This window comes from Pezoporus flaviventris, unplaced genomic scaffold (assembly GCF_033815535.1).
Source record: "Pezoporus flaviventris isolate CSIRO_AGI_PZ_B2104156 unplaced genomic scaffold, CSIRO_AGI_Pfla_v1 ptg000040l, whole genome shotgun sequence".
Classification (NCBI taxonomy): domain Eukaryota; kingdom Metazoa; phylum Chordata; class Aves; order Psittaciformes; family Psittacidae; genus Pezoporus; species Pezoporus flaviventris.
In genome coordinates, this window is record NW_026892588.1 from 10,961,501 (window position 1) to 10,988,702 (window position 27,202).

Genomic DNA, 27,202 nt, shown 5'->3' on the forward strand with positions numbered 1-27,202 from the left:
CTGAGACAGTGGTCTCGGAGAGCCTGGAAATTAAAACTGATGGATATCAAATGGAAAGAACATTTTAATTTAGCACTGAGGGCAATCAGACACCAAAACAACAAAGGAAAAGCAAAATAAATCCTTTATTGCTGGAGACCTTAAAGCCAGTATCCTGAAAGAAGACTTGGTACAAAACCAGGGTGTTCTCCATGCAGAAACCTCAATGAGAATCAGGGAAGGGCTTTGGCTGGTTGGAGTCACTGACCTCCTGCCTTGCCAGGCAGCCCAAGCAGATGGGTGCACAGTGCAAAGGCTACAGCAGGGCTGTGACATGACAGGGATCACTAGCAAGCAGTGCTGTAAAAAATGCATCCTGTAACATTGGTCACTGACACATGGATTCACAAATGTTGTTTTCACAGGTGTTAAAAGGGTTAAATCTTCCTTTCTCCTCTTTTTGCTTGTTTTCCTTCTAATGTGCCGGTCTTTTTTTTTCTTCATTGAAGGAGTAGAAAAATCATAGTCCCAAAAGAATTTCAGGCCCACCACCAGCCTCCATAGCAAGATGTCTCCAAGGAACCTCCCTGGTCTGTTCTCTCCCCCAGTGCCCCAGCAGGACTTCACATCAGGAAGCACTTGCCTGTAGCTAAGCCATCAGTAATGTCTTTGCAAGGACAGCTCAATGTGTTCTCAGATGCAGAAGGTGCCAATGCTCCCTTCTCAGGGGGCTGGGAGACCCCAGCTTGTGCAGCAAGGTTGGATTCACACATGGTGACCTGGGCAATGTTAATCATATTCTCTTTCCTCTCCTCTGGTCTCTTCAGGGTCTCGTCTCTTAGATTCTCTTAGATTCTCCTCCCTTAGATTCCCTTCCCTTAGATTCCCTTCTCATAGATTCTCATCACTTAGATTCTCATCTCTAATAGTCTCTTACATTTTCTTCTATTTTCTTCTCTTACGTTGGATTCTCTTAGAATCTCTTCTCTTGTTTTCTTAGATTCTCTTAGAATCTCTTATCTTGTATTCTCTTACATTCTCTTTTCCAAGATTCTCTTAGATTGTCTTAAATTCTCTTCTCTTGTTTTCTCTTACATTCTCTTCTCTTAGAATCTCTTCTCTTGCATTCTGTTACATTCTCCTCTCTTGGAATCTCTTGGAATCTCTTGGAATCTCTTGGAATCTCTTGGAATCTCTTCCCTTATATTCTATTCTTATATGACAATCCAAGAGAAAGAAGAGGAGTGGGAGAAAGAGAAGAGAATAGGAGAGAGGAAGAAGAGGAGAAAGGAAGAGAACAGGAGAGAAGAGGCGAAAGAAAGAGAATGGGGGGGGGAGAGAGAAGAGAATAAGAGAAAGAAAGAATAAAAGAGAACAGTAGAAAGAAAGAATAGAAGAGAGGATGGGAGAGAGAACAAAGAATGGAAAAAAAGAGGAGAATAGGAGAAAGAGAAAATGGGAGGAAGAGAATAGGAGAGAATAGTAGAAAGAAAGAAAAGAGAATTGGAGAGAAGAGAGAATGGGGGGAGAGAAAGAATGGGGGGAGGGAGAAAAGAGGGAGAGAGAGAATGGGGGAGAGAGAAAGAATGATGGGAGAGACAAAAAAGAAGAAAGAAGAGAAGAAAAAGGGACCAGTAGGGAGAGAAGAAAGAAGAGAATAGAAGGGAGAGAAGAAACAGAAGAGAATAGAAGGGAGAGAGGAAAAAGAAGAAAGAGAGAAGAGAAAGGAGAGAAGAAAAAGAGAAGAAATAAAAGAAAGAGAAAAGAGAATAGAAGAAAGACTAAAAGATAAAAGAGAATAGAAGAGAATAGGATAGAAGAAAGAGAATAGAACAGTAGAAGAGAAGAGTAGAAGAGAAGAAAGAATAGAAGAGTAGAAGAGAACAGAAGAGAGTAGAAGAGAGTAGAAGAGAGCAGAAGAGAATAGAAGAAAGAGTAGAAGAGAATAGAAGAAAGAGAGTAGAAGATTCTAAGAGGCTCTAAGACATTCTAAGAACTTCTAAGAGAGGAGAATACAAGAGAATACACGGAAGAGAATCTAAGAGAATATGGGGAAGCAAATATAAGAGAATGTAAGAGAATAGAATCTAAGAGATAATAAGAGTAGAGAATGTAAGAGAAAAGAATGTCAGAGAAGAGAATGCAATAGAAGGGAAGGGAATATATGAGAAGAAAAGGGAAGAGACTCAAAGAGAATATAGGAGACTATAAGAGAAGAGAACCTAAGACAGGAGAAGACAATGTAAGAGAAGGGAAGGGAATATAAAGGAAGAAAAGGGAAAAGCCTCTAGGAGAATATAAGAGAAGAGAATGTAAGAGAGGAGAAGAGAATGTAAGAGAGGAGAAGAGGATGTAAGAGAGGAGAAGGGAATATAAAAGAAAAGGGAAGAGACTAAGAATATAAGAGAATATAGGAGAACATAAGAGAAAAAGAATATAAGAGAAGAAAATGTAAGAGAATAAAAGGGAAGGAAATGTAAGAGAAGAAAAGGGAAGAGACTCTAAGACAATGCAAGAGAAGAGGAGAGAATACAAGAAAAGGGAAGGGAATATAAGAGAAGAGAAGAGACTAAGAGAATGCAAGGAAGGGAAGGGGTTATTAAAGAATACAGGAGAAGGGAACGGAAAGGAAGGGGAGTTTTCCATTAGCATCCCCAGTGGCCTTACCTCTTCCTCCCATGCCACTTTGCCATGCTCCACTGCAGGATCCAAGGACCTTGTCCCTATATGTCTGGGTTCATCAGCCCACTGCTTGCTGGGCAGCATGCATCATCTGCAAGGCTGGGCTTCCTAGAGGCTCTGCGATCACCAGGGTGCGACAGAGGCATCAGTATATAGGGGTCTCTGGAAACGTGCTTTTTGCCTGCATGGACCTTTCTGTTATAGTATTTTCTTGAAATCAGGGGGTTAAATACACATCTCTGTCCCTGTAGATGGTAGCCCAGGCTGCAGGAAAGTGAGTCTGTGGAATAGATGTGTGTGTTACGGTGTATAAGACACCCCATCAGCTATGATACGTTTGAAATCTTGTCACTGTAAAATGTTTAGCAGATAGTACCCTTTACTGAACTAGAAACCTGCACTAGTGCTGCATGCCTGGCAGGCTTGGAAAGGTAGATAAATTTGGGGCTATGCCCATGAAAGCTCTACATCCTGCTGTGGTTCAGGTGTCATTTTTCTTATAGGTAAATGGCAGAGCAGCCTCAGGGCTCCTGCTGAGCTCAGGGGCCCATCAGCTGCAGCAGAGGAGCTTTGCTTTCAGATGTGACACTTGCTTCTCTGATAAATGACCAGTTCAAACAGGTTGAAATAGAAGTGAATTTCCCCAGAACTGGGTGTTGTTCACACGCGGTACGTGTGGTAGCAAACGTTCAATGTGAACCACGTGCCAAACAGACCTTAGTATATCAGATAAGCCAGGTTACTCTCTCTGGCTGCATTAAAATGTGTTCCCCCAGGTGAATTTAACCTCATGTCAGCAAAGCACTTCAGCTCAAGGTACTGAAGACAAGCTCCAGCAATGGTACAGTCCCACCAGACATACCAAAGAGTGTGAGGGAGAGAAGCCTTTCCCATAAGAAAGAAGGATAACTGTGGCTTTGGGGTTTTTCTACAAAGAGCTGAAGAGACCCTCAGCAGCTGTGGGAAATGCCTGCACTTCCTGGGGTTCTAATTGTAGAATCACTGAATAGCTTGGGTTGGAAGGGACCTTCACAGCTCATTGAGTCCAACCTCCCCTGCAATGAGCAGGGATGTCTTCAACTAGATTAAGGTTCCTCAGAACCACATCCAGCCTGGCACTGAATGTCTCCACCACCTCTCTGGGCAGCCTGTGCCAGTGTTTCACCACCCTCATTGCAGAAAGTAATGCAGCAGACCTGCTGTGATTCTCCCTCCCTCTAGCCCTTTTTTTCTCCTCAGCAGTGCAGCTCATCTGCTGCAGAGCTGGGCTCCCTCTCAGGAAAATCAACTCCTAGCCCTGAAAGTGCCCCAGCAGCCTCTACTCACACAAGCAGATCAAGATGGCAAAGCTTTGTTAATTTGTGTACATCGCCTAGACAGGAGACATCATAAACAGCAAGGTCCGCACACCATGAGTACTGTGGTGGACTCCCCTTGGGTTGGAAAGGCTGCATGGGTACTCATTCAACAAAACAATACCAAGAGCTTTAAACTCTGCTATTTCAGACTTAAGTGGAGCGTGCTGCTTGTGAAAGACCTCTCCTGAAATAGTTAACAAATACAGCAAAAGCTCTGTCCTGGATGCCAATGCTTCCGGTGGGGGGGCATTGGCTGCAGCAGGTAGGGCTCATCAGGGGGCATTGCCTTAAGCACAGGTACAACACCAGGTGCTGCCCGCTGGTAGAACTGCTTGTGCTGTGCTTTGACTAATGCCACTGTTTTCAGAACAGGGGATTTTAAACTCCAAGATGTTTCAGGCAGGGATGACTTTTACTCTGCATGTGTAGGACCTAAATACAGCCCTGACCAGGTCTAGGACTTGTGGTGCTCCTGCATTGGTGCGGATGACTGCTTCTCTCCCAGGTATGAACCCTTCCCTAGAGAGAGGGTCAAAGCCATGGGAGCTGGAAGCACTCAAATGTCAAGAGGAAACTGGCGACCTGCATTGTTACAGCATCCAGCAGGATGATTAGAAAAATAGCGGTAAATCCCCACTGAGCTGCTGCAAAACAGCCTGCAAGCAAATTAATTACTTTTTAAGCAAAAGGCAATGCAATGATCCCAAATCAGGAAAGCAAATCAAGCTGAGAGTTTCTGTGAAAATATTTTCAATCAAATGAGTGTAACTGACTGGAAGGGAAACTACTTTTTGAATTAAGCAGGTAGACAAGAGCAAAGTAATTTCTTGTTTGTTCAAGCAGAGGACATGGTTTTGCTCAGATTTACTGGCCCCAGGTATTTCTATATGAGGATCTAGATCTGTCCAGCTGTTCAAGCGTCACTCTGAATTTATGCCAGTGTAAGAGGAAACCAAGTCCTGCATCCAGCTCTGGGGCCTCAACTCAAGAGGGATATGGAGCTGCTAAAGTGAGCCAGAGGAGGCCACGGAGATGCTGTGAGGGCTGGAGCAGCTCTGCCCTGGAGACAGGCTGAGAGAGCTGGGCTGGTTCAGCCTGGAGAAGAGAAGGCTCTGGGGAGACCTTAGAGCAACTGCCAGTGCATAAAGGGGCTAAAAGAAATGTGGAAAGGGGCTTTGGACAAAAGCCTGTAGTGACAGGACAAGGGGAAATGGCTTTAAATTGACAGAGGGGAGACTGAGAAAACACATTAAGAAGTTCTTCCCTGTAAAGGTGCTGAGATGATGACACAGGGTTCCCTGAGAAGCTGTGGCTGCCCCATCCCTGGCAGTGTTCAAGGCCGGGTTGGATGGGGCTTGGAGCAACCTGGTCTAGTGGAAGGTGTCCCTGCCCATGTCAGGGGGCTGGAACTGGATGAGCTTCAAGGATGAGCTTCCAACCCAAATCACTCTGGGATTCTATAAAAGATGTAAAGGAAACAGAAAGCAAGTAAGCACCTCAGAGAGATGGCGATGGGGAAATGGCAGTGGCTGTGGCATGAAGAGGAGAAGACAAACACTTGGCATAAATTTAGTTCCTGATGTGTTAGGTTTATAAAACTAGAGAAACCAGGAATTTCTGATGACTAATATGTCTGAGCAGAGAGCATGGGTAGTTCACTGTATATCTATATAACTGCTCTATTTTCTTGAACTCTTGGTTCTAAGGTGTTCTGCATGAAGCAGGAGGTGTAGTCAATATTCTCCAGATGGGACTACCAGACTTCAATCAGGGTTGGGTTGTTTTCTCCTCTCTCTCATTACAGTAATGAGCCTCTGTGCTAAGCTGCCTTTTCAAGTGTCTGAAGGAGCTGTATTCCCATGACACGTTCTCTCTGGTCTTCTGAAAACAAATGCCTTCAGTCATTGGTAGCCAGAGCTGCTTCCTGTTACTGAGCTCTAACTCTGCTGCACACTGTCAGTGACTGCTGTGAGTCTCTGCTCTTCCCTGTCAGTACAGAGATCTCGTTTGTAGGCAGCTGGAGACAAAGTGCAAGTGCATGACCCCTCCACCTCTCCCACGTGCCATGAGGAAGAGAGTCCTTCATGGAAATCAGCCTCCCGCAGTGCAGGTCACCTCCCCACCAGGTTGTTTCCAGTTGAGGTCACACTGAATAGGAAGCAGAAACCCAGCACAGCCCAAGTGCTGCCCCAGTCCCTGATGCTGTCTGCAGCATCTGAGTCCCAGGAAGGTTGGATCTGCAGGGCCCTGGCACTGCTCCACAAATCTGGAATCCTACCAGGTATGTTCCTGGGTTACTGCAGCCTCTAATTTAGGAACCTCCTAAACCAGAGGTTGCTCTTTCATGTAACATGGCCTATCAGGGGCTTTTCTGCTTTCCATGAGCACACAGAACCATTTTTATACCCAATCTCTCACCACACCATCAACACCCAGCCTTGCACAGTGCAGTCAGTACATCCCCGTGCCTGCCAGAGCTTGGTGCTGCACGGCACCAGGCAGACCACAAGGAGCCAACACAGCCAGCACCCTCCTGGTAAATCCTGAGCTGGATCCTGCTCCGAATGGAAAACCTCTGCTCCCCCCTCGAGCTGCCAAGGGCTAAAGAGCACTCTGGAACTTCACAAGGCCCAAGCTCAGCTCCACGTCAGGGCTGCACAGAAAGTGTCGAACCACTAGAGGGAAACCGGAGCGCAGCTTCCCTCTGAGGCAAACAGCGGTTGAAGATGCTAAAGGTGCAACACTGACAAGGAATGCTCTGACCACTGTTCATTCACTTGCAGTGCACAGATGACCACACTGAGGCAAGCTCTCACCAGTTAATTGCAGTATGGCAGAGCAGAATCTCACAGTGTTTGTCATAAGTGGTTCTCTTTAACAGTAAAAATACAGCATTTCTTTTACTGTTAAGCAGGTATCTTGCTTGTATGGGTTTACCAGATTATTTTTTATATTAGATAAAATAAACTGTACAACTGGAAGAACAGTCAACAATTAGTAGTAAGCTCCAGGTTTGTCATCTACATCAACTGCCGCTGGATGGGATCTCTACCCTTTTCTTTATACAGCAGTAGTGATTTTGGCAGCAGAATAATGTATTTTAAAACAGACATTGTTTAGTCAAGTGATACAAAACTGCATACAATAATCTACCTTCTTTTGCTGGACAAAGCTGCAGTGTAATGGGTATTGTGCAATATCAGCATTAGCACTGAAACCCAGAATACCCTTTAGCCAGGTCCTGAAAGATTTAACATACAAGAAGATACAACCTCCTTTACCTCAATTTCCAGACAATAACCCAGAAAAGACTGCTTCAGGGAAGCTTACTCTTGCCTACAGACGATGATGGCAAAAAAGCATCTGAAGAAAATGACATTGTTTTCAAGTCCTTTATTCTGTTTTCTCCCCTAACCCCCTCTTTTTTATAGCTTTCTGTTGCTGGGTTTCTCTATAGAGTGCAGTGACATATGGGAGAACTCCTGACTTCCAATCAGTTGTAGACACTGCTGACATCAGAGAACAAATCCGGGCTAAATTAGGCAAGGAGTAAAGAAACCTGATGATGACACTACCTGGTGAAAGGGCTCCTGTCAACTCAGACACGGAGGACTCATACCCAGGTGAGAGTTTGTGCCACTCTGGGATGACATTCGTTTGCACTTTGTACTGAGGGCGTGCAGTCAGTTTGGCTCTTCTCTGCCCCCTGCAGTGCTAACACACGTGTAGCGGTCACATTATCTCTAATTCTCCTCAATTCACGTGTGAAAGCAAAGGTTTGCAAAAAAGGGGCAGGAAGAGACCAACTAAAGAAAGCTCAGTTTTCTCATGTCATAACTAGTAGGTTTCTGTCTAGCCTGCTTTTAACAACACCTCACCGCAAGGGATGTTTGTAGGTTCAATTATCTTCAGCATTAGCAGAGTTTATTTTTATCTCCAGACAGAGCATTTCCAACTGCAGTGTAAAACATAGAATGATAGAACAGTGTGGGTTGGAAGTGACCTCCAAAAATCCATTATCTCTTGTATTATCTACCGTGGATATAGCAAGCTATTTACTATTTTCCTTCTTAGGAAGACCCCAGCAAGAAAAAGGGGCTGACATTGCTCGCAGGGTCCCCTATGGGCTGGCAAAAGCCTACAGCACCCGGGATTCCCAGGCGGTCTCCCATCCAAGTACTAACCGAGCCCGACCCTGCTTAGCTTCCGAGATCAGACGAGATCGGGCGTTTTCAGGGTGGTGTGGCCGTAGGCAGCCTCTCCCCTGCCACCACCGCTCTCGGCGCCCCCGCACACGCTGCCCACCCGCACTCAGCCCCAGCCCCCAAAGCCAGGGGCACCATTGTGACGCCCAACCACGCCAGCGCCCCCACGCACACAGCCCCGCACGCCTCTGCCCGCGACGACCCGACACGCGCCCCCCCGCAAATCCCCCCCCCCCCCCGGCCCGCGCATAAACAACGCCACGCTCCTTCCCTCATGTCCCCCAACAACAGGAACAGGGTCTCCCATGGACCTGCCCCTCCGCAGCACCCCACCGAGAACAAGAAGTCCGGGACTGCCCGCAAGGACCCCTGTGGCCTCAACGTCCCGCAAGAAAAAAACGGCTGGAATTGCTCGCAGGGGCCTAAATAGCTTAAAAAGGCAAGCCAGCAAAAGGGGGAGAAGCTTGCAAACAGGGGACCCTAAGTGCTTCAAATGCCAGCAAGAAAAAGGGGTCTGCAATTCCTGATGGTGCCCCAAAGACGCAAAAGCCCGCACAGAAAAAGAGGCTGACATTGCCCGCAGGGTCCCCTATGGGCTGGCAAAAGCCTACAGCACCCGGGATTCCCAGGCGGTCTCCCATCCAAGTACTAACCGAGCCCGACCCTGCTTAGCTTCCGAGATCAGACGAGATCGGGCGTTTTCAGGGTGGTGTGGCCGTAGGCAGCCTCTCCCCTGCCACCACCGCTCTCGGCGCCCCCGCACACGCTCCCGACCCGCACTCAGCCCCAACCCCCAAAGCCACCGGCAGCAATGGGTCACACACCCACCTTGAGGCACCCGCTGCCACGCAGTAACCCCTCCGAGCACAGAGCCCCGCAAGCCCTGGCCCCGATGCCCCAACACAAACCCCCCTGCGCAAGCGTCGCCGCGCTCTTTCCCTGCTGCCCCCAGCAACACGGCAAGGGGACACCTGCGGACCTGCCCCTCCACAACACCCCACCGAGAAAAAGGTGGCCCGACATTGCCCACAGGGGCCTCAATCACCCCAACAGCCCAGCAGGAAAAATGGTCAACCCCTGCAACAAGCCTCTCTAGCACAGACTCCTATATACCTGCCCTCTGCTGTCTTCTTTCGTAACTGACACATCACTTGTATTCCTCAATAATCGCTTTCCAATGCCATTGGTTAGTTTTTTACACTGTAATATTCCCTATCAATGTTCTGATATGCTTATATCTTGTTGCCTTATGTTATATCTTGTTGCCTTATGTAGTTGTTGCCATTCCCTTAAACATCTCACTGAAACTTCTGTGTCTTGTCTCTAATGATTGCCCTTTTCAGATGATTGTTCCTTTCCTTTTTTTTTTTTTTTTTTTTACCACCCATCTCATACCCCAGACATTTATTTCCAGTAGGTGGCAACCTGGTTGTGCTTTTTCTTACTTTTTCTTCGTTATGTCTCTAGACACCTCTCAGGCCAAAGCTTATGAGTCGCTGCAGTGGTGAGTGACCTGTCACAGATCCCATCTCTCCTCTCAATGTCCTTTGGGTGGAAGGAGGATCTCTCCACCATGGATATGGCATTTTCTGAAAGCACAGTAGCGTGAGCATAGCATATGCTGCTCCTGTCACTCTGACCCCTTGTTTTCAGGTGGTCCTGGTGTGGTACACCTGCACTGGCATTCCTGTGTCAGACAGTCTGGTGACCCTGTGGCCACCTCGGCCCCTGTTGGAGCAGCCTCAAGCTGCCCAGGCAGCAGGTACCAGGCAGGGTTCCTCTGAGCAGCCTCAGCAGTTATTTTCTGAGGAGGTTTCCTGGGAATGAGCTTGCCAAAGAGTGTTAGCTGTAGGTCACCACACTATGGTAGGGTCAGAGCTGCTTACTACACACCTGCAGCGTGAAGCAGCCACATAACAGCCACCGGGACAGGTCCCCCATGGCACACAGGCTTGGGCACATGGAAGCCATAACAGGCTGCGTGTCTCCGCTACTGCTTTCCTCTCCCCCTCCTCCCCGGTGGGTAAATCGCATCAGCAGCCACCCTGAACAGTCTCATAACGGCCATAATCCCATCCCGGGGGATGCCACCAACCACCTAGCAGCCGGGACAGGAACGATGGGTGCTGGGAGGGACATGCATATGACCTGCCAGGGCCTGGGGACAGCGGGGATGGTACTGGGCACTGTGCCGGGAAGGGGAGCAGGGTGGTGGAAAAGGTCTGCCTTGTCTTCCGTGCTGCCTGTACAAGGAGGGGCAGCCCAGCGCTGAGCTGGGCTTTGTCCTGGGTTAATTTTAGCCCAAGGAGATAAGAGGGGAGGCGCATGGCGGGACTTAAGGGGTCCCTCTGCCCCGCCGCGGGCGGGCCTGGCCTCTGCCACCCATGCAGGCACGGAGCAGGCTATGCTGTGCCTGGGGAGCCGGCGGGGCCCGGCTGCTTCCACCGGCGCGGGGTGGTGCCGGCAGCAGTGAGCCCTGGGCCAGCGCACAGCCCGGTGTTGGGTGCAGGGGACCCTGCCCGTGGAGAGGTAACCATGGAGTTGTACCTCAGTGGGGGCTCTCTCTGCCTGGGAAAGTGGTTGAGATAGCCTGTGCGTATGTGTGATAATGTACCCGTGAGGGTAACAGCCTGTGCGGTTGAACCCGACGGTGGGTGTACCTGTGGTGGGTACCTCCGACGGCAGCGCCGCCACCCCACACCGCGCTGCACCCACCACCACACGATGCCGCTGGGCCTCCTTAAGTTCCCGCCCCGTCCGGGCCTCGTCCCGCCCCGCTCCGCCCCGCCCCGCTCCCTCCAAGTGAGGGAATAAAGTTGCGGGTCGGGGCAGGCAGGCCCGGCAGGAGCGGCGCGGTTCGGGTAGAAGGCTGCGGGCTATGGCCTCGGAGGAGCTGGCGCAGAAGCTGCAGCGGCGGCTGCAGCTGGAGGAGAGCGGAGTGGCGGTGGAGGGCGAGGAGGTAGCGGCCAAGGGCGAGGCGGCGGCCGGGGCCGAGGCGGAGCGGAGCTGCCTGACGGCCAGCGCGGGCGCGGAGCTGAGCGCCAAGCTGTGCCGGCGGCAGGACATCAACGAGGGGGCGGCGCAGCCCCGGCAGGCCGCGGTGTTCAACGTTTACACCGAGTTCAAGGAGTTAAGCCGCCGGCAGATCAAGGACATGGAGCGCTTGTTCCGCCTGTGAGTGGGGCGGGAGCGGGGACGGGAAAGAACTCTCTTGGCCGGACTCGTGGGATCGGCCGTCGGGTATGGGGCTCTGACTTCTCCCCGCGGGTCCTCCCAGTGCTTTTCCCGGGGGGGACATCTGGAGAGAGTCTGCCTGCTCTTGGCTGGATACTTGCATTTCTTCGCGGTTTGCGGTCGGGCTGGGAGAAGCTGCGGCGCGTTACCAGCGCCATCTGATCCCCACGTTATCCCTGTGCTTTTTCGGGGGGGGGGGGGGGGCGGAGAGGTTGCTCGTGGGGTTTGCCCCGGACTCGGGGCTGGAGCTGAGACTTGTGCTTAGCTCACGACTTAGTGTTGCCTCTGGTCTACCTGGGTGTGGGACGGCGGCTGTTTGTGGTGGCACCCATGTGGTGGCGGGTTTGGAGGACGCTGTGTCCCGGGGCCTCGCAGCAGTGCTGGGGATCTGCCTCAAACAACCGTGACCCTGAACATCCCTTTTAGCTCTGCCTGGCAGTGCTGGAGCTCCTTCCACAGTCCCATTTGCCAGACTTGGTGTTCCCTCCTGTGCTCCCAAACAAAGCTTGTGTACAGCTTCCTCTTGCTTTGCCCTTCCTGGGGGCTAGGATAGGGATCCTCTCCTGGCAGAAAGGTTTGTATTAGAGTCGGGATGCTGGTGGCAATGCAGAGAGGGCTTGGCCCTTCCTGGGATTCTGCTCTTTTCTCTACAAGCCCTGTCCTGGACCGTGCATGGGTGGCTTTATGTGTGCTCGGGCTTCCCTGACCAACGCAAACCCCTGTGCTCCTGAGGATCGATGTTCTCCCAGCCCCAAGGAGAGGGGTCAAGCAGGCATGGCTGCCGGGCTGGGGGTGAGCTGCTGCCCAGCGTGAGGCAGGACCACAGAGGACTTACATGGGTTTTTATGGCAAGGTGCAGAGACCTATTTCCACTTATAGAGGTGATAGCAGCAGGGCTTGTTCGGTTTTTGTTCTCCTATGTGAAAGCTGCCCTGGGCACCCTGGAGGCTGGGGTCATTGCAAGGATCAAGAGCCTGGTTAAGTGCTCCTGATGCTATATGGTGTTGCTGTTGCTGCAGGAGACCAGGCAGTGAGCCTTCCGAGCTCACCGGAGTTCTTTGTTGCACAGGCAGTGTTTTGTCGGCAGCCGGGCGCGGGAAGAGAAGCGGGATGGGTGAGGCTGCTCTTCTGCCTGCTCCTGTGTGTCCCTTTTGACGTTGGTTAAAGGGGTCCTACTCTGCGGAGCACTGAGACATGGCACTGTGGGGGCAGGAGGACTAAAGATACAGGCAGCTGCAGTGGCCAGAAGCTGCGTGTGAGAGCCTGGAGTGGGCAGCAGCACTGCTTCAATAGAGATGAGGAAAGGAACAGCGGTGGTTTGGGGAATAAACAGTGGACGAGCTGAATTGCAGCCGAATTTTTCAACAATGAGCTCATTAAACGCCAGCCTTGTAAGTGGAGAAACCTAGGCTTTGCAGTTGAATGCTAATCAGATGGTCAATGTAACTGGGAAACATTGCATGCCCTGTGAGGACTACCGCAGCTGAGCGCCGGCTGGTTGTGCCAAAAGGGAAAGAAGGCTGCTGCTCCCCGGACAGTCGGATGGAAAAGCCCGTCCTGGTTTTCCCTCTGTTACAGGCACCTGCCATTTGCAGTGGTGGAGAGTCTGGTCTTTGCTCCATCTGCTGCCAGCGACCTCTTTTCAAGTGTCAGCTCACACCATGTGCTCTATGAGGAGAGGAAATATTCCCCTTAATTCCTGCCAATCAGAACTTTAGTTAATGTGATTAAGGCTTTTATTCTCTGTATGGCTTATTGGCTGTGGCCACCACAACCCAGGATCTTTCTTATTAAAGGTAAAGTAAGCTTTTGACAGACAGGCATGTGTCTTCTCACTACACAGGATGCAGCTTTCCACTGTACGACTTCCCACCCAAAAGTGTTTCTCATCAGTTTAGTCTGACTTGTAAATCTATAGCTTGGACTAAACATGAGCCTGTGGGACCTGTGCACAGTATGGGCTGAGCCAGGGTGCTCCAGCCAGAAAGGGACTTGCTTGTGATTGTGGCTGCTCTGGTGTTTTCCAGGGCATTTCACAGTATAGCTGGTGGCAGTGACCACCCTGTGCCAGGGTGGAAGCAAAGGGCTTGTTGGAACATGGGGCTTCCCAAAATCCAGCGGTTCATTCAGGTGCTCTGTGTTGCTGGCTGCACCAGGAGCATCCTTCCAAAGTAGAAATGATGCTCCTTGCTCTTGCTGCCATGGTTGGCTCACTTCTCTTGTCCAAGACTCCTGGCAGCATCCCCCCATTTTGGCACCATTCCCTTGGAGATGGGGTACAGGTATCTGTTGTGGGTGCTGGGTACAGGTATCTCTTGGGGTGGGTATCTTTTTTTGGCTGAGGGACCAGCAAGTCTGCAGCTCAGGCTAATTATGTGACCTAATTAGCTGCTTGTGTGTGAGAGGACTGTGGTAGCCATGATAACCTCCCTTCACCAAGTCTTGCACCTCTGGAGCTCTGCAGTGTCACAGCTCCCCTTGGTACCCTCTTGTCCAGATAAGTGGCAGAGTGGGGTATGAAAGCCAGGCTTGTGAGGCTGTTCCAGGCAGGAATGACCTTTCTGAGGGAGGAAAACAGCCACTGGCTTCATCTGCAGGGTGCAAGGGAGTGGAGAAATTCCAGCCTTGCTGTTGCTTTTGTATCTAGGGAATTCCATGCGTTGCCTGCGTATCTTGAAGCGCCTTGTGCCTTGCTGGTGGGAGAGGCTGTGATGTCTCCTTGCCCTCCTGGAGCTCTTTGGGAGCTACTCAGCCTGTACCAAAGGACGTGTCCAATGTGCTGCAGCAGACCTGCTTGCTCCAGCGCTGCCATGCTCCCAGTGTGACCAGCTGTCTCTGGAGCCCAGTGCTCAGGCACATCATCCCCACAGGGACTTGGCCACCCAGCCCGGGCCCTGAATGCTGTGGTGCCTTAGGGTCTTGCCCAGGTCTTGCTGGAGGATACTTTGATCTTACTGTCATGTCCCTTCTAAAGAAGGAGAGTTCCTGCTACCCAGGCTGGGGAGGATGGGGCCGCACGTGGCTGAGGAGCCTGTCCCTGCCTCCAGCCTGCTATGGAAGAATTGTTTCCAAAGCTCTTGGCAATAGAATATCTCAGTTGGAAGGGGCTTGCAGTGATTAAGTCCAACTGCATGTACTGAGTCAGGGCTGACCCAAAAGTTAGAGTGTTAAGGGCATTGCCCGGATGTCTTTTAAACACTGACAGGCTTGGGGCATTGACCACCCTCCTAGGAAGCCTGTTCAAGTGTCTGACCATCTCCTTGGTAAAGAAGTGGTGCTTCGTGTCCAGTCTGATCCTCCCCTGAGGCAGCTTTGAATCGTTCCCATGGGTCCTATCACTGGATACCAGGAAGAAGACATCAGCACCTCCCTCTCCATGTAAGGTGAAACACAACGCTCAGAGGGAATGAAGTATTGCTTAGGATTTTGAAATGTTTAAGTGAAGATTATTGCCACTTCAGCTTTATTTCAAAGCCTGTTAAGCCACTGCAGCGTGCAGAAACTGCAGATCAAAGTACAGGTGCCCACAGCATGTGGAGCAAGCTCAGATACAGCACATGTGAACAAGGAGGACAGGTTTTCTTTCCAGCCCTTCTCAAGAAGCATGAATGTTTAGAAACTGCTCTTTGATCCTTCAGAATTTGGGAATTCTCTTCAACTACCCTTTTATTTCCCTTGGTGTTTTTCAGATGGCTGGGAGGTGACTGCAGTGAATACAGGTGGTGCTGTCCTCAGCATCTCCTTTCTCCTCTCCTCCTGATCCCTCTTTCTTCTGTGGTGTAACCCCCCAGTTATGCTGTGTATAACACCAGTACGATGACTGTACTTGGGCTGTAATAGTGCATAACAGACTTCTTTGCTCTTAAGCAGGTCTGCTGAGCAGGTATTCCCTCCTTGCCTTCAACGTCTGCTCCTGCTTTCTTCTCTCAGCACTTCAGCAGCCCAAATGGAAGCGAGCCAGAGTGGTGGGAATCTTGGTGCATCCTTGCTGCAGATCTTGGCAGCTGCTGCTGATGTCTCATGTGCTGCCAACAGCGCTGCTGTGGTGGCAGTGCTCTGGAGCCATATCACACCAGCCTGTATTCCTATTCCAGCCATTGCAGGTGGGGACCTGCCGTGGCACTGACTTGGTGCTGGAGTTGCCCGCCTGTGATGCAAGATGTCTCTGCCTATTGGCACAAGATCCTCTCTGTCCATGATGCCTGCATGTCACCTGGATGAAGCTTTGTTCATGTCCCAGGGAGCTTTGAGCCCAAAGGAGGCAAAGCCCCAGTGTCACAGCAGGGATGGGAAGGGCTGGCAAGGCACCCAAGTGCTCCATACGCTTGCTGCAGCATTCCTGGAGTACAAGATGTGATGGCTCCCCAGAATGGAGAGGGACTTTTTACGTGGGCATGTAGTGATGGGACAAGGGGGAACGGCTTTAAACTGACAGAGGGCAGATTTGGGTCAGGTATTAGGAAGAAATTCTTCTCTGTGAGGGTGCTGAGGCGCTGGCACAGGGTGCCCAGAGAAGCTGTGGCTGCCCCATTCCTGGCAGTGTTCAAGGCTGGGTTGGATGGGACTTGGAGCACCCTGCTCTGGTGAAAGGTGTCCCTGCCCATGTCAGGGGGTTAGAACTGGGTGAGCTTTAAGGTCCTTCCAATTCTAGTGATTCTACAATGCGCTTAGGGACCAAACTTGCCCTCGTGCCCTCTTCCAACGCTGCCTGTGGGGGCTGACCAGTGCCCATCACCAGAACAGAGCTGCTCTGGGGGCAGTGACTCAGGTGTGAATGGTATTGGGCAGCTCCCAGAAAGCAGACAGTGGGGGTTTTGGTAGGACTGAGGTGTGCCAGGAGCATCGGCTGACTAACAAGTTGCAGTCTGCGTTGTGCCCCATGATGCCTGTGTCGGCAGGGGCTGGAGGGAATGAATTTCACCATCTCGCATGCCCTATAAATATGCCTCTCCCTAAATAGTCGGGCTGCGTGGCCCGTGGCAGCCGAGTGGCTCTGCTCAGGTCCTAAAATACTTGGGCTGTTTTCGGAGATGAGGTGGGGGTGGGGAGAGAACGCAGCAGTCTGCAGCGTGCTGCTGTGGGGATGGCGCCGAGCATCCGGGGGGCTTCAGTGTCCCTCTGGCTGTTCCCCACTGCAAGGCGCTGTTAATCTGGTTTTGGGGTGCATCTCGGTGTCAGCGGGTGTGCTCCTCAACACCCATTGTGGGGCTGGTACAGCGTGCTGCCCTGCCACCACAGCCTGCCGATGGCAAGTCCCCATTTCTCACAATCCTGGCTTTGTGCTGCCTCTCTGCGGGAATGATGAGCCCTGAAGCTGTGCCCCATGCTTAACCCTTTCGGGGCAGTGCGTTTACCAGGGCAGGCACCGAGGGCTGGTGTTTGCCTGTGGGTAGTGTCTGCTAGAATCAGGGTGAGATGAGCGTAGCAGGCACTGTAGGGCTTCTGCCTTCATCTCCATTACCCAGTGCTCCTGAGAGGGGATGGACAGTGTTCTGACCCTGTTTGGGTAGCCCTTGGTTGGGATTATCCTTCTGCACCCAGCCCAAGGGCAGAGTGAGCTTGCTGGGGCCAAAACAACCAAGCCCAAGTACCTCCCTACCACTTTGTTCTTGCTGCTTTATCTCATCAAAAGCACTGCCGCCCCAACCACCTTGCTCTGGAGGAGCAGCTCCACACCCTTCCTCCCAAACTTAAGGGAAAAACAAATTGGCAATTAAACATTGCACTCACCATGCTTCTGTAAGGTCTTGAAAGTGTGTCTCAGAGCTGGGCTGGGTGATGCTGTGAACATGTGCCTTAATTAACTGATGCCTGCATCACTGTGATGAACTTGCTGCTTCCCTGTGACGTCTTGGGTTTGTGACCTGGTTTCTGCTCCGACAGTGGTTTCTTTGCTAGTGTTCCAGAAAGGTGTCTGGCCTAGTGGGCTCATGGGTTAGGGTGCAGAGCATGCAAGCAGATTGGTAGCAGGGGTTGCCTCTAGCCTGGTGGTGATGTCCCTGCTGTTTGGGGTGTCTTGGGCCTGGGACCCTTGGAAACAAAGAAACAGAGAGAGGTAGGGGGACTCTGGAAAGCTGCAGAAGCTGCCTCAGTTTGGGAGGGAAAGCACCAGGCTTGTGGAGGCAGGGGCAGAGCTTTTGGCTGCAGCTCTTCCTTGTGCTGCCCAAGCAGCTCAGAGCCAGCAGCTTTGTTCTTGCCTTCCTGTGCCACAACTTCCTCTGTGGCTGTGAGGTTTCTCAGCTGGAAAGGGTTTTCTTCCAGGGTAACCACAACTGTGCAGGTCTTGGTCTGCTACAGCCCTTATGTCTTTGGAAGGGAGCTAACAGTCAATGAAAGATGATGGGTTGGAGGGTTTGACTGGCTCCTGCTTCAAAGGATTTAACTCTGAGGGTTGAGGTGGAGGCAAGGGAACAGTGGCACATGTGCGCAGGGGCTGAGCCCAGCTTGGCAGACCCTGCCCTGTCCTCCCATGTGAACCCCCAGCTCTGCTGTACCCCAGGCTGAGGGAGGGTTGTTGATGAGAGAGCTGATAGCAGAGCGCCCGTCCCTTCAGCCTTTGGACTTTGAAACCCGGTGATAGCCCTGGCAGTGTGAAGCATGGGTTGCTGGGTGGGCTGAATGCTTATATGCAGTGGATGTTAGGGGGGAATTGGTGTGTGGTCCCAGGCTGACTGTGGCAGGTCTCTGTCTCCCCATTCCCTAAAGCACTCCGCTCCTTGCGTGGGTGCTCTCCTCCTGTAAAGAGTCCATGGAGTCCTTTGTGCTCCACTGGGATCATGGTCCCACTTCAGTCTTGCTCCTAGTGTCCTAGAGGCGGGCACTGGCTTCCTCTACCAGCCTGGCCCTGTGATGCAGCCCGCAGCACTGGCTGGGATTGCTGTGCTTCCCCAGGACCGCAGTTCTTCTCTGCCGGGAACACTGGATAAATGGCTGCCCTGAAGCATGGCGCTCGTGTGGTACAAAACCATTTCCGTTTTGTAGAGAAAAGATCTTAACAGCTCTTTGTGTTTTGCCTACAAAGAGATATATCTGCTTTCTGCTGGGTTGGTCTGTGCTTCCCGTTTCTCCTCAAATCGAGCAGCAGACCTGGCAGGAGCTGGCTTGGGCACGTGTTTGCCTCCCTGTGCTGGTGCGTGGTGTAAAGTTGTGTACAAGGTAACCTTTGTGCCGGGCACAGAAGTGGGCGAGATGGAAATCCCACTGAGATAAGCTGAGTTCCTCCGTGCTCCTTCTGTGTGGGTGGTTTGGTCTGAGCTCCCCTGAGCACTTCTCTATCTGAGGCAGCTCTGAAAGCCGTCAGCTACATCCCTGAGCTTAAAATATCTCAGTGCTGGTCATGTCCTGCAGCTTCTCCCCCTCCCCTGAGCTTTGAGCCACTCTGTGACTTTATCCTCTGGGCATAGTTCCTCTTCTGGGAAGATGGAGATGGGGATTTTGAGGGCTGACCCCCTCGCCTTTGTACCCTGTAGGTATGACTCAGGACGGGATGGATACATTGACCTGATGGAACTGAAGCTGATGATGGAAAAGCTGGGAGCCCCGCAGACCCACCTGGGGCTGAAGAACATGATCAAGGAGGTGGATGAAGACTTTGATGGGAAGCTCAGCTTCTGTGAGGTGAGGGTGACCTGCAGGAGCAGACAGGGATGTGGCTGTGGGGTAGAGGGAGGAGGCAGCCAGGTCTGTACTCTGACGGTTCCCTCTGTTTCCCCAGCTGTGGGGTGCAGTGGAGAAGCAGGAAAGCTTCCCCATGCTATGGGGAGCTCGAGCACTGTCAGCATCCATCTCCCCATGGTAGCTGATGCCAAAGCTCTCCAACCTCCCTGCTTGGTTTGTGAGCACATATGAGCTGGGCTGCAGCTTCTTGGGAGTGCTGACAGAGCTCCTTGCTGTACCTGGAGGTGGCACATCCCTTCGGTCACAAGATCTCACTGCTGGGCTCCTGTGATACAGTGGCTCAGGCCTCATTTGAGGTGCAGGGCAAGGGCTCTGCTCAGAGCAGCTGATTTCATGTGGCACTGGAGGATTCCTCATCCAGTTTATACTGTATCCCTCTGCATCAGGCAGTAACCAGCCATGGGGAGCTTCCTGGGGGGTGGTCACCTCTGTGCACCAAGGAACAAGTGTGGTGATTCAGCAGCTCAGTGCTGGATGCTGGCTCAGCAGGGACACGCAGCGGACAGGTCTGTCACCACTGGGCTAAGACCACTGGGAGCAGCATGAACAGGCCAGGAACTGCTGCCAGGCAGAGAGGGAGTTTGAGCAGTTACCTGCATGCACGCACAGGTACCCAGCTTACCTTAGCAGGAAGGGAGAGTTCAGATGCCAAAACCTCCTGCTGCATCTTCCTAGGCTTTAGTTGCTGTCTCAGAAGCATATGTCACACCGTGACATCTAAATTAACTAACATCCCTTTAGGTAGCAGGAGGGCCAGTGCTGCTTTTGTCCTGTGCTGGCTGAGGGCTGTGCCGCTGTCCTGCCCCAGGGGATGGCAGCAGTGGTGTTGTGCCATGCCTCCTTCATGGTGGTGGTTTGGTTGTGAGACAAGGTGCAGAGCTCTCCGCAGCTCAGGACATAGAATTGTTCATTTTGGAGGTTCTGAGGCATTTGGCAGTGCCTGGGAGGAAGGAAGAGCAGCCACAGCCTATATCTGGCTGGGCTGGTTGGGGTGAGGGGCAGCTTACAGAGCTGATGCTTTGTCTCTCCCTGCTTTCGCCCCCCCCAAGGGTTTTCTTGCATTTCTTTCTCTGCAAGAGGGCAGCAGTACAAGACAGAGGCCAAAGACTGTTGAGTTACAGGCCTCAGCCCTTAGAGAGCAGGGAAAGGCATGCAAATCTGGGAAATGAGAGCCTGTCGCTTTATACCGTGAAAGCCCTAGGCCAGCAGCTCCTCTGGGCAGAGAAGATGTGCCAGGTCAGAGGTGAACTAGGGGTAGTGAAGAATCCAGTGGAGCAGGAAGAGCACCATTCCCTTGGCCCCAGGTAAGACTGCGATTGCCAAATCACTGTGGGCTGGAGAAGCTCTGTGTGCCTCCTGGGCTGCCCTTCACCCTGGATGAAGAGCTGGAGACAGCCTCTGGGTTTGCTGCTGGGGCTCCCTACTGTGCAAAATAAGTGCCTTTATCCTCAGAACTCTGGAAGGTACCAGCAGCAGAGGGAGCAGCTCCTCTTCCCCTTGGAGCACAGCCCCCCATCAGCTGGCATGGTCTGCTTGTGCTTCCAGCCCTTGGCTTTACAACAGTTGGTGCTGTTGTAGCTTCTTGCCAGAAACAAAATGATGGTCAAGCAACCCCCAGCTTGAGCGGCTCATGGTTAGAATGAGGGAGCATTGCTGGCAGAGCTCCAGCGACAAATTACACAGCAGCTTTGTCATGTACCCAGAACTCCTTCCGCAAGGAGCAGGGTGCTTCTTGCTTTATTGCAGATGTGCTGTGTCCAGCTGCTGTATTTGAGCAGAGGGCTGTCAGGGAGGCAGGTTTCACAGTGGGTGAGGAGGCCTGAACTAGCCTGTAGCACTGTCCCACTCTTCCTGTTGGTGGTGACAAGCAAGCATGTGGAGGGTGATGAAGCTGACTTGGGGCTCAGAGAACACGAGGAAAAAGCCCTGGTTTAAATGAGTGTCTGAACTCAGCAGGGTTGAACTCAAGGGCTGGAGGGCTTCTGTCTGCCTCTCCAGAGAATGACAACTCCTGACATTCCTGCCTGAAGACGTGCTTCTTGTGGCCTGGGCAGAGAATTGCTAAGGACCTCTAACTTGCAATAGGTCGCCTTTTGCTGCTGCTTTGAGTAGTGTCATGTCCTCTCATTCCAGGTAAGCTGTTGCCTGGGAAGCAGGCTTTGTATGGCTCTGACTTGCTGCTGACAAACTGCTGGCCCCATTGGGAAAGCTGCCTTGTACCACTGACCTTTGAGCATCCATCAATACATCAACAATTAACTGCACAATTGCAGCAAAGGAATTTAGGCTTAAAAAAAGAGGTACAGTGTGTGGAGGAAACGCCTCTGCCTGCCTGCTTTTGTCATGACCACAGGAAACCAGTTAATTGTTATAATAGTAATGTCTAATTGTGGCTGTTGTCTAGAACCCTCAAAAATCCACCCAATGTCCACCATGCCCACACCAGCTTAAATGCTCACCCACATTATGTGTTTGCTGGCAGGGCTAGTGCAAACCACAGCCTCGGGTGACACTGCTTTTCTGGCAAGCTGTTGCAAGGCTGCTGCTGCCAGTCAATCCTGTGCCTTCCCTCATATCTCCGGGGCCAGCATGGAGCCTGGTGGGGCTGCATAATTGCAGCATTGCTCTGAGGCCTGGCAATGGGAGGGTAGATTATGGATCATGAAGGATGTGAGCAGATATGTCTCTTCTTTTATGGGGTTACGTGATGCAAAGTGTGCCATCTTCTCCTCCTTGAGAGCACAGCTTTTAAAGATAACATTATTCACTTGTTTTTCCTCTATTGCCCTTTTTCTGAGGCTTAGCTGCAGGTTATGTGCCCTGGGCCTAGCAAGAGTGTCAGACAGGCTGGGAATGGAAGCTGAACGCAGATTGCTGGTGGTCTCAAGATGGCAAGGACTGATGCCTTGGGGGCAAGTAACTGGTGAGGTGAGCTGCAGGTGGTGTGCTGGTGTAAGGATTGCTCCTGTGGAAACCAGCATGATGCCACATAGTCCACCTTGCTGGGTGCTTGGGGCTGATGTTATGCTGTGTAAGCCCCAAAAGGTGATTCAGTCCCTGGTTTCCTTTAGCTCAGCCCACATCTTGTGGCTGTGGCAGCCCATATTCCACCCCTGGAGGATCGCTGTGCTATCCTCTAGTTTCAGGATGATTCATGCACAGTTGTACTCATGACTGGGTGTTTCCAGTTCCTCCTTGGGCAGCAGCTGTAGCAGACCTCAGGATTGTGCTGCCTCCACGGCTCTTTTCCAATGCCAGGAAGTGGGACTCGCAGGGTGGAGCAGAAACTGTGAGGAGGAGCCATGACTAATGCCAGCCTGGCTGCCAGCCCTGTGTCCCCTGCTTGGTGTTGGAGGAGGAGAGGAACCAGCCTGAGCGCAGCGGAACTGAGCAGAGGGAGAGTATATCTTGGGCAGGATTTGGTTTCTTTCTGAGCAGGGTGTTCTGCCCATTCAGCAGAGCATCATCTAATTTCTTCCATGTGTTTGGAGGGTGGGAAAGTTCCCTGCCCAGCCGCAGCCTACTGTCTGGCTGCTCTGTGCTGAGCACACGCAGGTTATGAGGCAGCAAGCAAAGCCTGGTGATGCCGCTTCTGTGAGAGGCAGCCAGTGTTTCTGTCATCTCCACACCCTTCCCCATGGGAAGCCTTTGCATCTCCACCAGCTTCTGCAAGCAACTTGGAATCATCGAATCACAGAATGGTTTGGGTTGGAAAGGGCCTTAAGACCATCCAGTTCCACCCCCCTGCCTTGCTCAGGGACATCTCGCGCTAGACCAGGTTTTTCCAAGCACTATCCAACCTGGACTTGAACACTGCCAAGGATGGAGCATTCACTTCCATGGGCAGCTTGTTCCAGTGCCTCACCACCCTCACAGAGAACAATTTCTTCTTTATATCTAACCCAAATCTCCCCTGTTGAAGTGTGAACTCATCACCCCTTCTCTTACGGATGAAGAGACCCTCTCCAGCATCATTCTAGCAGGCAAGCAGATGCTGGGACTCTGCTGCCCTCTGCTGGGACAGCTCAGGCTCTGTAGAAGAGGCCAAGTCCCCAGCCTGGCCGCCTGAGGGGCATGTTTGATGTTCCCGTTCAGTTTCAGGATTTATGGGCAGCCCAGTGTGATATATGCAGCCCTCTGCCCTGGACTAAAGCAGTGTGGCTTTGTGCTGCCTTTGAACCTGGTGACTTGTCCCAGTCTCTGTTCTTTCCACACTGTTCCAAGGACAGAGACACCTTGGGTGGCTAAGAAGAGCTGGCAGTTACAGGACAAATGATGCATAGAGCATCCCTGTCTTAACCTGGATCTCGGTTAGCAGGTAGTAAGTGGTGCAGAGGTCTTTATTTTTAAGCAGGCAGATTTTCGCATCCTTTCTGTAAAATAAAGTGTGCTTTCTTCATTTGTTTCCCAATGCAGTTCACGTGCCAATATGTACTCTGTTGTAGTGGTTCTGGATTTAAATGTCTGTGGTCCAGTGCAGAACAGAGGTTTCTAAACAAGTTGCTCTGTGCAGTTGTGCAAGCCACTCCATCACAATGCTATACCCATGCTTAGGCTGCTGTTCTCTCTCACAGGAATGCACTGGTGCTGCTGTAAAGGGAGCCTGGGGTTCAGCTGTGAGCCAGAGCCATTTTTGCCCTGCTTTCTATGTTATGGGATATCATTTGAGTCCCCAGAAGACTGGGAAAGCTGATGAGGGGCTTGTGAATACATCAGTAGGGTGTGGGGACATAACAAAGTATATCTGAGCCTATCACATGGTTGTACCAAGCAGGTGACATCCTTCCTCTGGCTGTGTAGCAGCCCAGGCTCAGTAGGAGCTGTGCTTCACCAGGAAACCCTATTTTCTTATTTGATCCTACCTCTTTTAGTTTGACAGGGCTGTGAGCTAAAGCTGGGCACAAGGTCCATGGCACTGCTTGGTTTGTATAGACCTGGATTCCTTTGCTCAGAAATGTAAATTCCAGCCCCCTGCAGGTGGGGCTGCAATTGTGCTGTTTGTGTTTTGTTCGAGCCTCAGTGAAGAGCTTGAGTGTTTTCTGTCTGTATTGCTAGTTCCTGCTGATTTTCCATAAAGCTGCAGCTGGGGAGCTCGAGGAGGACAGCGGCCTGTTGACTCTTGCAAAGCTCTCGGAGATAGATGTCTCCATTGAGGGAGTCAAAGGAGCCAAGAACTTCTTTGAAGCTAAGGTATGGTGTGTCACAGAGAAACATGAAAAAGCTCTGTATGCAGGCCTTAACTGCCACCGAGACACTGAGCCTCCTTGCTTTTGAGTAGAAGATATGCCTAGTGTTACTTCCTAGCTAAAAGGATGCATATTTCATTCTTCTCACCCCAACCTCAGCTATAGCTTTTCCCCTCAAATTTTGTTGGACTCTGTCTATATCCTTCTGCAGATCTGTCAATGCTACAACAGCTTAATTCACTACCTCTGCTTTGGGTCTTGCAGGGTCAGCCACAGGGACTGGCCAGCCTGTGTCTCTGTGGCTGTGAGCTCTATGGGAGAAGATGGCTGACTGCTTTTAAAGACAAAAGTATCCTGGAAACTAATGCAATAGGGACAGTGTTTCCCATTTTGCAAAACCTCCCTCAACCAGAACACTCTGAATTCAGTGGTGAATGGAGTGTTTTGGAGTATAAGGTTTCAGACATCTCTTTCTCGAGCAGCTCTCTAACCTTTGGAATCAGAATTATTCTACAGGGTCCTGGGGTTGGCAGAAAGAGCTTTGCACCATTCAAATCTGACAAAGCACCCTTTTTGAAAGCTCTCTTGGAGAGAAAATAATCCTGCTTGTTTATACAAGTTTTTTTTTCCCAAGAGCATAGCACAGCTCTTGCCCAGCAGATGTACTGAGATGAAAGCTGGAAAAATAGCCAGCAAATAAACAATGTCTCTTTGATCTGCAGATTATCCATGGTGTAGTATGATGTTCTCAGATTTGGCTGTCATTCAGAACTGTCTTCTGCAGTAGTTTCTCCCACCGTACACTCACAACTTACGCTATGCTGCCTGCCTACAGAAAGAATGTGTGTGACCCAGTACTGAGCATCGTTTTGGTCACTTGTTAGTGACTTACTAGTAAACGACCTTTCTTTTTTTGATGTTCAAGTCAAGCAAGCTAACAGGTACTGCATGTAAATACCCAGGCATTGCAGTGTAATTAATACTTGAGCCACCCTGGCAGAGCACTGCGTGACACAGCAAACAGTTCTCCATTGCTCATCTGGGAGTAGTTTAGGCTCTGGCTCCCCCTCTGCAAGGCTTGATATGCTTTTATTTTCTCTTTCTCATAAAGGTTCAAGCCCTCTCTTCAGCCAGTAAGTTTGAAGCAGAGATAAAAGCTGAGCAGGATGAGCGAAAGCAGGAAGAGGAAGAGAGGAAACACCGCCGAGCAGCTTTCAGGGAGTTAAAGTCTGCATTTATCCAGTAACCGGCCAGCCAATATGCACTCTGAGATTGCACGTGACTTGGTACGTTTCCCAAATTAGGGCTCTACCTGGAGAGAACTGCTTGGATCCTGCCTAAAACTTGTTACCGCTTTGCTAACCTTCCTTTCCTGAAGATCCTCCTGAGTATAAGGGCACAGTTCTTGCAGTTACTATGCATTCATAACAATGTGAATCCTAAGAGCTGTGTACATGCTGTTGTGCTCTGAACTGTCAGGAGTACATCACCCTGAAGCAGACACAGCAGGTAGCAAATCATGGGTGAGCACTGACGAGTGTCATGCTTACCTACTTTATTCTTTCCTTCTTTTCTATACGTTCTTTTTCTCTTAACACCATATTAATTAATTCCTTCCTTGCAGGCAAGTAGTGAGGTCTTGTGTAAATCAGGGTGTACAAATTACAGCTTGACTTCCTGTATGTTTGTATTGCTGTTGGGTGTTGTCACCCTTTTCTTTCTCAAAGCCCTGTGCCACAGGCACTGTGAAAACACTGTGAAGAGAGAAAGATAGTTACTAGGACATGGATCAAATTAGTTACCATTTCCTGTAGTTTTTCTGCCACCCAGCATGTTGTAGAGTCTTCCAGTTTTTCTTCTCTGAAGTGCCATAGTTACAAATCTTTCTATAAGAGGCAAGAATTCCCCAGACTTTGAAGGGAGGAAGCTGGCTCTCTCTTAAATGAGGAATAGAAAACTGAATTGCCTGACCATGTATCTTCTTTCACATTCCATCACATTTAGTGTACTGTACGGCTTCACTGTATTTTCCAGCCTTAGGCAGCTGTATGTGTTTTTAAGGGATATTGCCAGCTGGACAATGCAATCAGATGGCACAAGGGGTTTTCTATTTGGAAATCCTGAATCATGAAGGTGACATTGTGATTTTATTAGAGCCATGACATACCATCAGCCCAGCATATTGAGCAATCCCTGCTCAAGAAGGACAGAGCAGCAAGGTGAGCACATTTAGCTGAACTGAAATCAGAGGGCTTGCACTGTACTATTAGCCATTTTCTTCTGCAAACACAGGAAACTTGTCCACAAATGTTAAAATGCCCACTGCTCATCTGGATACATACACTGTAGGTCAGGGGAGCTGTGTTCCCTCTGAGACCTCTCTTGAAACATGGGTTTGCTCAAATTTTGCCTCTGCTATTGCCCCACTTTATGCTTCTTTTCTTTCCAGAATGAAACTCACCAGTTATGTTTTAATTTGTCTGTTTTGCTTCTTAAACTGTGAGCACTAAACTGTGAGCATGGAATAATAAATAGAAAAAAACTCTCTTTAATGTCAGGTGAAAGAATTGCTAAACAATTAAACTGTGTATATATATCTTCACAGATTATATTTTATAAATCATGCTTTTTTAGCTAAATATTTATAATTAAATGTTTTTATACTTTACAACAAAGCAGATAATTTCATCTTTCAATTATTTCTCCTGTTGCTGAAATGTACAAATAAAGCATTGTTATCTTCTGTCTTGTCTGCGATTTATCTTAGGTCCCTGACTCTACCATTTTGTTCACAAATTACGGTAGTGATCCCCAGAACTGTGTCTTGACTTGGATGAATAAGGGAAGTATTCTCAGGCAGATGCTCAATAGCACTTCCCCG

The 27,202-nt window shown here is 50.5% G+C and overlaps 2 protein-coding genes and 2 non-coding genes across 4 annotated transcripts; 2 read left to right on the forward strand and 2 right to left on the reverse strand.

Annotated features, from left to right (window-relative positions):
• Window positions 1-1,685: 1,685 nt before the first annotated feature.
• Window positions 1,686-4,634, forward strand: LOC133275393 (uncharacterized; the record flags this gene model as incomplete). The annotated part of the gene is given in 3 exon segments (XM_061465362.1): window positions 1,686-1,774; window positions 2,232-2,311; window positions 4,525-4,634. Coding segments are annotated over 3 exon segments (279 nt in total), but the record flags the coding sequence as incomplete, so codon positions are not given.
• A 3,520-nt stretch (window positions 4,635-8,154) lies between these two features.
• LOC133275552 (5S ribosomal RNA) lies at window positions 8,155-8,273 on the reverse strand. The gene has a single exon (XR_009745590.1). It is a non-coding gene; the product is annotated as a 5S ribosomal RNA (ribosomal RNA).
• A 555-nt stretch (window positions 8,274-8,828) lies between these two features.
• On the reverse strand, window positions 8,829-8,947 carry LOC133275558 (5S ribosomal RNA). The gene has a single exon (XR_009745593.1). It is a non-coding gene; the product is annotated as a 5S ribosomal RNA (ribosomal RNA).
• A 2,100-nt stretch (window positions 8,948-11,047) lies between these two features.
• Window positions 11,048-27,068, forward strand: EFHD1 (EF-hand domain family member D1). The gene is made up of 4 exons (XM_061465289.1): window positions 11,048-11,398; window positions 18,928-19,075; window positions 24,191-24,325; window positions 25,433-27,068. The coding sequence occupies exons 1-4, from the start codon at window positions 11,103-11,105 to the stop codon at window positions 25,565-25,567; spliced, it is 714 nt and encodes a 237-aa protein (XP_061321273.1). The 5' UTR covers window positions 11,048-11,102; the 3' UTR covers window positions 25,568-27,068.
• The last annotated feature ends 134 nt before the right edge of the window (window positions 27,069-27,202 follow it).